Here is a 13,439-nt window from a genome sequence, read left to right on the forward strand (position 1 = left end):
TAGAATAATTTTTACCAGAGTTAATTTCTATACTCAGCAAAAGTAGGTTAAATATATATAAAATGCCCAAACTTCCAAGTTTGTCCTCTTCTCAGCATTTTCTTGTCTAGTTTCCTAAATTCTCATCCAGATAACAATAGGTTTCTTAAAAGTAGTATTGACATATTTGGTTGCATGAATATTTAATAGCATTTAATTAAAGGCAGTATTGAAAATACGATGACTTTCTTGTTTGTTTATTTTCCTTCTATCATTTCTGAATTTGAGGAAGCAAATCATCCCATCAAACTTAGTCAGCAAAAAAGAAAAACATAATGAATATTAGAGAAAAGTAAAGATTAAATTATTTTAAGACTGAAAATGAGCTGCATTTCCACTCACTCAAAATACCTTTCAAGACTTTTCCAGAAAAGGGACTGGTCAGGAAAAATACAGAACATCTGAAGAACGATTTCATGAAATAGTTCCAATCAAGCAAGGCTCTTTCCTGATAGCACGAAGACACTTCAATGGTTAAATAAAACAAGATATCTGCACTGGTCCAGGTTGGTTAAAATTCTTCAGAACCGGTCACAATTTCCATGAGGAAAGCAGTTTAATCAATCACAGTAGGACCAGTATGCATCGCTTCTCAGCCTTTTGGCTAAGATCAAGTCCAACAGAACCAGTATGCGAGAAAGAATGTGCTGCTTTTAAAGAGGGGTGGGTTCACATGCTTATAGACTGACTCTAACATTTAGGAAATGTCAATTCTGGGAACTGTTCCTTCTTTTATAAAAAGCTATTTAATATTTCAATTTCAAATACTGTGTCAAACCCAAAGGGAAAACTAAGAGATTCATCTTTTAAAGGACCTAAAGTAGAGTTTTACAAAAACTCGAAATAAAAAAAACAAATATTTGAAGGAAGGAACCTTAGAAAATGACAGTTTATAACAAAATGTTCCCTTTTGTTTAAAAGAAAAAAAATGCCTTATGCTGGAATTTTTTTTAATTAAAAAAATAATAGAGAAAAATGCTTAAGTTTCTGGTTGATTTTAATTATTCTCTGAGAATAGAAAGATAGCTTAGAAAGATAGAAGAGTTAGGATTTATAGTTTCTGGTGCCAGAAGGGCTTCATAAGGGCTGAAAAACAAATATACATGAAAGTGTGTTTGTGGAGAAAGCATCAGCATCACATGTTCCAGTTAGCGTAAGGAAAACCACTGTAAGAGACCCAGGGAACAGGTGCTTAACAATACTTTACAAAGAAAGGATACCATATTCCAGGACACAGTGTAACCAAAATCAAAGACCTTTAATGATGCCATGTCCCTAACAGGCGGAATACATGAGTCTAGGAACAGAGGGTGGAAGCAGAAAGGACCCTGTTTAACATCTACTGAGGGTGGAATGGTGTCCTCCAAAACGATACAACAGAAGTCCTAACCCGTGGTGACAGCAAACATGGCCTAAATTTTACATAGGGTATTTGCAGAGACATCAGCTTATAATGAGGCTAGGCCCAAATCCAACGACCTGTGTTCTCATAAGAAGAGGGAAAGTTGCACAGAGATACAGAGCAAGACACACAGAGGGAAGATAGTCATGTGAAGGCAGAAGCAGAGACTGTCATTATGCTGTCACAAGCCGAGGAATGCCAGGACTGATGGTATAGAAGGTAAGGAAGGATTCCTCTTAAGAGCCTTCCAAGGGAGCCTGGCCTTTTGGCATCTTGATTTCAGATTCCTAGCCACCAGAATAATGGGTGATAGGATAAATTTCTGTTGTTTTGAGCTACCCAGTTTCTGGTAATTTGTTATGGCAGCCCTGGAAAACTAATACAGCATCAGTCTCAGTGCCTCAACTTGTGGATGTGTGCTTCCTAGCCCCAAAACTCTGGCTCTGTGGGTTTATAAAGTCCTGATCCCCAAAGAGGTATGCTTTCCCAAGGAGACAAGGCAGGGGTCCCACTGAACATTAGCTATGGTTGCCACCGGGGCACTGGAGACTCCTTGTGCCAAGGCACCCAGGAAATGCAATCACTGTCTTGCCAAGATTGGTAGACCCTGATCATCATAAGGAAGGGGGGCTATTATTAAATAGTGAGAACAGGAAGGAACATGTTTGGAACCCAGTGAATCAGGTCCCTCTTAGTACTTCTTTATCCAAATTTGATGGTAAATGGACAAATGCAGGAACCCAGGCCTGAGAAACGAAGAGTGAACAGGGGGATCAGGCCTCTAGGTCTTACTCACACCTCTGAGACTGGAAGGCACAGGCTGAGGGCAAGGCTGATCTACAAGGAATACAAAAGAGGGAAAATGAGCATCTGTTGCAGCCCCAAGACAAGCTGTAGCAGCAGGGGCTATTGCTTGTCTTCTTCCCATGCTTCTTCTAGAAGGGACCCCATCAGTCATGAAGGGTACAAGGTGTGGACCATGGCGGGTCACCCACTTGGATCTCCTTTCAGAAAAGATGAGCTTATTGCCTAGTTATTAGGATTGCCAGAAGATATCCCTCAGCCGTCATTAGGGCATCTTCAGTCTTTGTGGAAGAAAACTGTTCCATTCAAATCACATCTCCTAGGGGCAGGCTGCATCCTAATGAGTTAACAACACAGAAGTGAAAATGCCCAGCCCCCTCGCCCTGGCTCCCCCAAATCTGGAAGTATCAAACCTTTAAGAAACGGATTAATCTGATTAATCAAAGATTAACTGGATAATTGCACAGTGTTTCCTAATCAGGTCCACACTGACCTGCGCTTTCTCGCTCCCGGCGAACCTTAGAGTCAAGGGCAAAGCTTCTAAAATATACTGGTTTCTGAGCCTTATGTCCCAGAGATTCTGATTGAATCAGTTTAATGTGGGAGCAAGCTTGGGTATTTTCTAAAACCTACTCAAAGTTGACTAATGTGCAGCTCGTATTGAGAACCATGGAAAGATGGTGTGAAAACATGCCAATGGGGAGTGGGTGAAGGAAGTGACCCTGAGTATCTATCCTCCTTTCTCTCGTCTTCATACAGTTTATAATTACTTGCTTTATCTTGCTAAGGACTTGAGGATCCCAACAGGGTTAATTCCCTGACCTGTAGGAAGTACAGATGCCTGCTATGGTCTGATCTTCACCTTCTTAGCATTTTGGTTATGCTCTGTGCTGACTTTCCTGTCTGGCTGTTGTTGCTGTGATCTTTATGTAAATCTGTACCCCTTGTTCTATCTGACGAGATTCCTGTTCTCCTGTAGGCCTGGCCTTCAGTGACACAAGTTCTCTAAAGCTTATTCTATAGGCACTGGAATTCCTGATCTTGCCGCTGGTGCCTTGTCTGCAGGGTGCCCTCCTTTGCAGAAGGATCCATTCAGGCAAGAAAAATGGGAAGAAACCAGTATGTCCTTCCTGTCCTAAGTACATGCGTCCAATAGACAACTCTATAAGGGCTGACATAAATAATTTTTCCAAGAGGCTTTCAAATTTATATCATTTTTCTATTTTTTTTATTTGCCAGCAAAGATCGATGTACATATGTACATCTAAAACTGAAACCCTTCGAGTAAACATTCAATTCTGGGACAGACACCTTTTGGAGTCTCTTCATCTACCACCACTTTCAGTTACCAGCTGGTAATCTCTCGTCAAGCTAGGGCTGAATTTCCTGGGCTTCTCTCAATCTGATGAATAGGGAGAGTGACTAATAATGAATTCTCATGGAGTTTTAAGAGTGCAGAAGAACTTCTGCAACGCCGTTAAATAGCAGTCTTATCACTGGCACAGTTCTAATGAGACAAGCTGTTTGCCAGTCTTCTTTCCCTATGACCTCAACAGCAGAAGCATTTTCACTGAGGCTTTTCATATTTTTATTGCGGTGTGAATATTAAAACCTAATGTTAGCTATGGTTCTTTACATTTTAAAAAGCAATGTGGTATTCACACTGAAATAATATATATTTAGGCATTTTTAAAAATTAGTTTGGGCCATAAGCATTTTTTAAAATTAGTTTTGGCCATAATTATAAATTAGAGGTTACTTGGAAGATACTCTTCCTCTTCCTATGAACATTTGCTGCTGGGTATGAATATTCAGCTATTTATGGCTGATGTGTCACAAATGTAATAAATTTTTTGAAAAGATGCAAAATGCCATCTGTCATCTCCGTCATGATTTCAAAGGCAGAATTTTTAAAAAGAGAAATAAAGGAAAGAAAGGAAAGAATCTTTAATAACTGTAAACTCTGGTTAAACCCTATAAAAGTTAACATTCCAGACCAGCATCCTTCCGTCTTCTAAAACTATCTATCTGTGTAATGGCTTTTAACATATTTTAGGCTAACCTGTTTTCCTAACATAGCTCCAAAAGTCTATTTTTGCTATTTCTTTTTTTTCCCATTCTTTTTCATTACAGAATCTTGTATACCTAATGGACCCTACTACAATCCTCCAAAGAAAAATGAAAATAACTTCTAATAGCTCCTAAGATCTTCTCTGCAACTAACATTTTCCTCTATTTAAAGGTATTCTTACCAAGTATCTCTTTGAGGTAGTCATTGTTTTTAAACCATGGCAATTGAAGGAAGGGTAATCTATCCTTTAGAATTATAATAATATGCATATGGTATAGGAATTTTCACTTGGCAGTAGATTATGATTTCATATGCCTATCTGTTCTTCAGTTACAGAGATTGATTTTATTTCTCTACACTTCATTTTTATTAGAATTAAAATTCCACAGCAAAACCAATGCAGTTCTTGAAAACTCAATGGAAGAAAAAATGAAAGGCTCTATGGAATTGCTCACAGAAATTGATATAATCTTGTGACCACAGCATGAGTTAAAAAAAAATAAATCATAGACCTGAAGAAGGTACAATAAAATAATCTGGACTCCTGATCGTTTGAGGCTTGTATTTGTGACCCCAGGAAAAAAAAAAAAAAAAGATCAGGACATTCCCTTGGAAACCCAGTTCACCGCAAGAATCTTCTTACTCACGTTACACTAAATTCATTTTATTGCATTAAAACTCATTGTTCATTTGCAAAAACAATTTTTTTATTTACAAAAGGAATATATTTTTATTAACCAAAAATGACATAAAGGAGGAAAACTCAAAGAATAAAAAATCATCATCAATTTAATCACCCAATGACGTTGAAAATATTTTATGTACATTTAAGTATATATGTACCTGAATTACATTAAGCATAAATTATTTTTTGTAGCCTGAATGTGAATTTTTTTCTATCTCATAAAATATTTTTAACCATACAATTTTAATGACTCTCCCATAATTTATTTAAGCCAAATTAATTTATCTATTTAAACCACCCACATCTTGTTTCTCCACTATAAATACTGTTACAGTCCTATTTAATAAACATTTAAACCTTATATTATTGTTTCCATAATAAACATTCCTGGAAGTAAAAATATTACTAGGTACTACGAAGGAATTTTTGAATTAATGGAAAAAATAAAAATTCATGATGGTTACAATTACATGTATTTTAAAAAATCGATAAAGACATAAAAAGGAAAGCAGTTTACCTTGTGCAAAAAGAACAGGATGAATTTTAAACCCTCCTCCATTTTTCAAACGTTGAGGCAGTTGTTCAAAGTGATAACTATCAATGTAGAAGTAAACTTTCAGAGCCTGCCGGCTTCCCTCCGCTTGATAAGTAAGAGGAACATCTAAAATGACATTTAATGTTATATTACTTCCCCAAATCAGGATATGTTATAGAGTATATTTCTTAACTTTTTAAAAAATCTTGATAATCCACTAGAAACTAATATATTAAAAGTACCCTTGTATGTTAAGTTCAGGTTAGGCAAACTTGCTATTCAGTGAAAGAGCATTAAATCAGATTCTCATTAGCTAAAGCAACAGATTTATTACTGTACTGTATATAAAATTCTACAATAGGAAACTTTGTTACACTTTGACACACCAGATGTCTCACTTAACTAAATGAGAAGTTTAGTTACACATGGTTTGGAATCAGAATCTCCCAGGGCATCTGCCTCATTCATATTTTACTCAAAATGAGTCCTTGGGGTACAATTCCTAGGCAGTATACAAGAAATTGGGTACATAGCAACCATTATCAAAATTAGCATGGGTTTTGCAAGTTCCATTCCCTGAGCACCAGATCAAAACCATATTACCTCTTTTGATGCACTATAGTCATTAGAAATTGTCCATCCAAATTCTTTTCATTTTCTCAAAGACCCTAAATTTAATTACTCAAAAATAAAAAAAACAAAACCCCCAACTCTAAAAAAAAAACAAAAAACTTGAAAATCTACAAAGCTGTAGGAGTATTTCACAGTGCAATCATAAATCCTTTTCATTTTGCAACTTATCCATGACAAATAATTTCCAATTCATTAAGAAAGATTGTAAAATCTTCTTAAAAAGCTGGAATAGTCATCTTAAGCAGTTAAAAATTAAGGCAAAAATATTATAGACATTTAATACATTTTCTTGACTTAATATCTGTTAGTTCTAACCTGTTTCTTTTTTTTTTAAAGATTTTATTTATTTATTCATCAGAGACACACACAGAGAGAGACAGAGACATAGGCAAAGAAAGGAGCAGGCTCCATGCAGGGAAATCCCATGTGGGACTTGATTCCAGAATCCCGGGATCATGACCTGAGCCAAAGGCAGATGCTCAACTACTGAGCCACCGAGGTGCCCCTCTAACCTGCTTCTTGAATAAAATTATATGTAAAGGCAGAGTTCAAGGTTAAATACTATTAATGAATGGAGATTCCAGGTTTTTAATTAAGTGAATCTAATTTTGTGTATCAATAGCAGAGATATTGTATTAACATCTACAAGTTTCTTTTATGTCATATAATCGCCTATTTTATTTTTGTTTCTACATTTTTAAGGGAGGTATAAAGGATTTTTTGGTTTAGGAAAAAGAGCATTATTTCTCTGTTGAAGACTTAGAAATTAACTGGATTTTAATGATTGGGAAAATCCTGTTTTCCCCTGGCTGTATAATAAAGAAAGAGGATGCATGAACACTAAAGAAAATACCGATGTGTATATACTAAGAATTCGGATCTTCTAGTTCTCTTTTTCATGCAATGAATTTCATTTATATTTCAATTTTTAGAATTCCATTCCTTTATTCTTTGGCACCAATGTGGCCAATCTCTGTTATCAAATGGATGATGGTTTTGAAAGGAAAATAACACAGCAGTAGGAGTTCCATATTATAGGAATAACAACAAATAAAGATGCTAGATCAGGAACTAAGAAGCGGAGAATGACCGAAAATTATCAAGTATATTAAATTTACAACGAAGTTAAAACTGAGAGTGACAGAATGAAGACTTTCTCTCAAAGTAACTGCTATGCCTATAAAAGTGCCTATAAAATAATAATGTGGAGCTGAAGATTGCTGCCTCTTATTTGTGAAAATTTATCTACTATGAAAAACAAACCTGATGATTAGGAATATGTAATGAGTAAAGGCATCAAAAATATTATTGCATGAGGAAAAGGTTTCTGGTTCCACCCTATAGAGGGATTGATTCTCAAGAGGAATTTCAGCAGCAGCATCCCATCCCTGTAAACATGGTCCTCCATCACTGAATGAGTTTGGAAATAAGTCTCTAAGAAGTTGTTAGTTCCCTTTGCCTGAATTGCTCTTCCTTGACCCTCTGCAGGGTTGGGTCTTGCTGGTCCTTTGGATTTCAGCTTAAAAGCTATTTCTGCTAAGAGCCCTTCCCTGTTGACTCCTTAAAAAGCCACTTTACCCTCACTCTTCATATATTGCTTATTTCCTGCACTGGATTTATCATGGCCCTAACCACCTTTGCTGTTGATTCTTTCTTTGTTTTCTTCCAAATAGGCCATGAGCTCCATCATGATTGGGACATGTCTGTCCTATTCACTATGGCATCCACAGTTCCAGGTGCAATGAAAGAGTGGAAGCTCAAAAATATCCATTTTCCTAATCACTATAGTAAAATTACCTGTATCACCATAAAAGGTGTGTGTGGGGGGGGGGGAGGGGGGGGCAGATCTGCTATCATTCTTCTCCAAAAACATGAAGATTTTCTATAAAATATATTGCTTTATACAGCCTAATCATTTAGCTCACTTATTCCTCCTTCACTAATTACATAATATGGCATAGGAAGGATCTCATACTTCCCCTGTACTATACTGGGGACATTCCCCATCTATCCCTTTGTATCTCTCACTAGTTTCTAAGCTGCATACCAACAGGGTCCTTATTTTATTTAGTCACTCCTGTATCTCCAGAACTTAGTTCAGCAATTTGATATGGTGTATATACTTAATAATTATTTTTTCAAGGAAAATAAAATGTCTTCAATCAAGACATTTGAGTTCTACGTGCTTGGCATGCCATATTTCTTCAGAATCTCATTATTCTTTAATGCAAAAAATATGACTATGAGAAATGCTAAATACAGCTTTTTAAAAAGAATAGAGTAATAAAGTGAGGAGGATGGATTCAAGTATTTACTGCATACTACTATGAGCCGCATATAATGCCAGAGACTTTCAAATACATTATCTTCTGTAAGCCCCGTGAGTCAGGAAAGCTAGCATTCTCCTGTTTGCAGATGAGAGGGGTGCAGGGTTGGAATTCAAGTTGCTTATCTTCAAAGCCAGTGTTCTCTTTACAGCTTCATGCTTCCTCCCGTCTGTACTGGGTCCTTCCCTCAAAGACACACGCAGCCAAACTAGTCTTTGCTATAGTGATGCAAATTAATTTGCATCTGACTCCTCTGCTTACAGAAAGACCAAATCATATGCAATTAATAATAAAGCTCTAGTTTCCTTACACCATTTAAATAAGATGTGATGACATTTGGGTATTGAAAAATTCTCTTCTTTCCTGAATCAACTTAAAAGGATAACTACATTCCTGTCATCGCTGTTAGGAACTTGTTTGGAATATCTAGTAATGTACACAGAAGTGACCTTTCATTAGGGATCTGTTTTCTCAGAAGTTGAGGGTATGCTTCGGGGAAACACTTAAAAAATATATATGAATTTTTATGTTTGTCACAGATACACATACATGTACATACTAATATTACTTATATGGTCTTAATTATTTAATCTTTAATATTTATTCTATTTTTCAATGTGCTGAAGTTAAACCTCTCATGGTAGCTATGCAATAAGTAAATATTTTATAGAGCTTATAACCCAGGTCCCTTGCCTGCTTGTTCAACAGACCATTCACCAGTAATGTCATATTTGAACTACGGAAAACAGTACTCCTGTGAGCTTATGGGTTCTCAAGCAAAATTTAAAAGAAAAAGCAGGTTATGTTGTGAAAACAGAGTTTTGCTGCCTCTAGCAAAATTATGCCTACATTATTAAATTAAATTAAAATGTATTCTACTTTATACATGCCCACAGAAGACCATACAATCTGTTCAAATAATATTATCCTTATGAATTAATCCCCTTTACCAAGTTCTCTCTTGAATATAATCCAAGTCCTTAACATTGTATTCATGTTCTCATTCTTTATCATTTATCAGTGAAGATGAAATTTTAATAAAATTCTGTTCTGTCTAGCTTCATAATTTAATACATACAGAGTCAACTGTTACCATCCCCACAGCTACCCACAAGGTCAAGTCACCATCACCATCATCTTTCAACCTTGGTCACTGTAGTAGCTTCGTAACTGGTCGCTCTATTTCTGTCCTTATCTCCAGCAATCCTCTATTCAACCCAGCAGTCAGAGTCAGCCTTCAATATACAAGTCAGATCAGGGCAGCCCAGGTGGCTCAGCGATTTACTGCAGCCTTCAGCCCAGGGTGTGATCCTGGAGACCCGGGATTGAGTCCCACGTCAGGCTCCCTGCGTGAAGCCTGCTTATCCCTCTGCTTGTGTCTCTGCCTCTCTCTGTGTCTCTCATGAACAAATAAATAAAATCTTAAAAAAAAAAATTAGTCAGATCATGTCATTCCTCTGCTTCATGGCTTAACTAGACAGGAGTTCTTTCAATGGTCTGGCCTCCTCTCTGTTCCCATCCCCTGCTCTTTTTCCTCGCTCATGCTGCTCTAACCACCCAGGCTTCCTTGCTATCCTGAGAAAATGCCACAGCTGTTCCCACCTCAGAACCTGGGAAATCCCTCTTCCAAATACCTCTCCACCCCTTCAGGTCTTTGCTCTCCTTGTTGGTAAGGCTTTCCTAGCTTGTTAAATATTTGCAACTTCTCACCTGCCCCATTGTTATCCATTGTTCTCTTCTACTTCCCTTCAGACATTCATATTATTGTCTTCTAGTTTATGTTCAAATTATTTATGTTGTGTATTATTTATCTCTCCCCATTTGAATATCGGTTCCAAGAGGGATATATTTGCTTAGTACTCTACTGTATTCAACACCTAGAATTGCACTTGGCCATAAGTAGGCATTTAAGGCATTTTTAATGAATGAATGAATGTTTATCATTCTTAAATCAGATCATGCATTGAATGAATATTTATTGGGTCCCTATTTATCATAGTACACATTAGAAATATGAAAATAAATGAGAACCTTTCCCAGCCCTGAAGAAGCTCACATTGTCTACCTTATGTACTACATAGGACCTTCACAACTTAGAAAAAAAACAAGAGACAGAAAAATAACAAACTGCTCAAGATTTCTTGGGTTGATAGATACATTTTAAACCTATTCTTAACAATGTTGAAATGGTAGATAAATAATGATAACTTGCAGCAATGTATAAAGGTTAAAACCTGGATATTGCTATTTCTCTGAATGTATGCTTCTAAAACATTCCCTTTGTTAGGCTTCATGATGGCAAACTGGGAAATTGAAGGGATACTTTTCAGTCCTTCAATTCAATTCATAAAGTAACTTCTTTGCAACATTAGGTACAACTATGTTCTGCTGAAAGTCTCTCCTTTATTCTTCACACCAAGTTTGTTTTTCCCTCTATTTTTATAACCATAAAACCATTTTGCCTGCTGACTGTATACACTTAATTGATATTTGTTCATTCATTTCCTTGAAAAACAATATTGCCTTTTTTGTTCCAAGCACTCTCTTGGGTGCTGGAGATACAAAAGCAAACAACACGGGAAAGGTTTTGCCATCTTGGAAACTGTATGGGATGAATAAATGAATCAAGACAGACAATATATTTATACACATTAAAATTTGACACTCAGATGTAATGATTGTTAATTTTCCCTGTTAAGCTATGAAAAATGTAGAATATATGTTTACACCCTCTGAATTATAAATTTTACCCATTATTGCCAAATCAAATAATTATGTCTTTCTCAGTCGGTATAGATCTAAATTTTACACAATGTGACATAATTTAGGTTTCTTCTCTTTCTTCTTGGCCCTAAGAAGAATGGGGAGTTATTGTGTAATGAGTATGGAGCTTCTGTTCCATAGGTGAAAAAGTTCTGGAGATGGGTGGTAGAAATAGTCATACAACATTGTAAAGGTACTTAATGCCAGTACTTTGAAAACTGGTTAAATAGTAAACTTTATGGTATGTATATTTTATCACAGTAATAGAAAGGAAAATCTTGACTAGCAAAGAATTTGATGCACACACTGAAGAAAAGTTTTAGAGGCCAAACTGATAGATAAAAATAAAAGTTTAGAATTATCTGGAGATTTAAATTATATATATTTTCTGTCACTTCCACAGTTGGTTATTATTTACCCTAAATAAAACATTTTATATAAAACAATTTGAACTGTATATTAAATATATTAGTATCAAAGTTATGGTATATGTTGTTGTTTGATGCCAAAAGAATTCTATGAAACACCTAGGAAACATTTTTAACTACTTACTTGCAACCAATGGCTCCTCTTCTGATGGCTTAAAGTAGAAAGAAACCTTTTCCAAATCAAATAGTGCAACCAGTGTGTCTTCTAGCATGGCTTGTTCATCTGTCTAAAAGGAAAGAAAATAATACATGATATGATAAGATTGTATAGGATAGAACATAACATCACATCTCCAGATCTTAAGTAGCTTCACTTGTGTTTTATTTACATGAAAACCAAATTATCAATGCTTACCTAAGAATTTAATGTGGAAAATGAAATTAACAAATCCCTCAAAGTTACAAGTCTCTTTTGTGGTTTAATATTTTCCTTTTAGATCATCTAAATGGCTCTACACAACTCTTGAGTCTATTTGGTAGCTAGATTCAAACCATATAGATTTCTAACACTTACAAATAAGTATGTAGACAATAAGCATGCTATGTGCCTCTAAACTTCTATAATCTTAAAAACGTAACAGCTAGAAGGCAAGAATATTGTTTTATTGAAAAGCTACAGTACATAGTTGCCATCCTGTTTTACAATAAGGTAACCTATGCATTATTCAATTTTCACCCTTTTATAGCTGTGATAAAAGCAATTTGCATGTACGCAATGATTTTCCTTCCAAAGATCTTAGGGATAAGAATCATTTTTATCTTACTTGCCTTTATAGTGCCTTAATCTAGAATCCTGTGACTATGCAATCTGATCTGTTTTAATCACTCCTTTCATTCTAATGGCATATTATTTTACAGCTGAGGCAGGGAAGGTGGTAACAAGTTCAGCCCATGTCTCAGCAATACTATCTTTCTAGTACTACATTTTGGCCTCCCTAGCAGCAGTTTTGTGCATGATGAAAGAATAATTAGCTTTATCTTACACAAGCTTATCTTTTAAATGTAACAACTGTTTCCTTAAGAATATCAATGACCCTTTTAAATAATGGTTTTAACTGCTTTATACACTTTTTTTTTTTAAAAAAAGTAGACTCCAACCCCAGCATGGAATCCAACAAAGGGCTTGAACTCATGACCCTGAGATCAAGACCTAAGCTGAGACCAAGAGTTGGTCTTAACCAACTGAGCCTCCAAGGCTCCCTGTTTTATATATATTTTTGAAAATTGCTGTAAGCTTATAGCCATATTTTTTGGCAGCATGAATAGAGGGTGAAAGAGATAGTAAAGAATGCCCACTATGTGAAAAAGAATCACCAAAGCAACCCCAGATCCCAAAGATATTTAGCATGGAAACCAAAAAGTTAAGAGAATCATCACCTTTGAACCTCGGTTTGGTACTTAACGTAGTGCATGGTACATAGTAAGTACTGGATAAATATTTAGTAAACTGCTATTTTTTTAAAGTCCTTTGAAGCAACAAGAGTATGCCATGAACCTGGAATTGGAAGGCCAGGACTGAAGAATCAGCATTTTTCCCAATTAAGAAGAATACACACAAGGAAGAAATATTCCAAACAGGTGAGCCTCTGACTGATATGGTGCAAGCTATGATGCTTCAGCAGACATGGCTAAAGTGATACCAAGTGACTATGGACTGTGCTCAGAGCTCAGGGACACACACACACACACTGCCAGCATCTCCACCTCCCACAAAACTTCCACATTCCCAGGAGGCTTTTATATGCTTATTAC

The 13,439-nt window shown here is 36.0% G+C and overlaps 1 protein-coding gene across 2 annotated transcripts in view; it reads right to left on the reverse strand.

Annotated features, from left to right (window-relative positions):
• PREX2 (phosphatidylinositol-3,4,5-trisphosphate dependent Rac exchange factor 2) overlaps positions 1–13,439 on the reverse strand; it is a 285,113-nt gene that overhangs the window by 75,338 nt on the left and 196,336 nt on the right. For both annotated transcript variants that reach the window (XM_041768878.1, XM_041768877.1), the window contains 2 exons: positions 11,812–11,914; positions 5,519–5,662 (listed from right to left, as the gene is read on the reverse strand). In XM_041768878.1, the coding sequence (XP_041624812.1) occupies positions 5,519–5,662; positions 11,812–11,914 (247 nt within the window). The remainder of the gene's footprint in view (positions 1–5,518; positions 5,663–11,811; positions 11,915–13,439) is intronic.

Source organism: Vulpes lagopus, chromosome 9, assembly GCF_018345385.1.
Source record: "Vulpes lagopus strain Blue_001 chromosome 9, ASM1834538v1, whole genome shotgun sequence".
Classification (NCBI taxonomy): Eukaryota; Metazoa; Chordata; class Mammalia; order Carnivora; family Canidae; genus Vulpes; species Vulpes lagopus.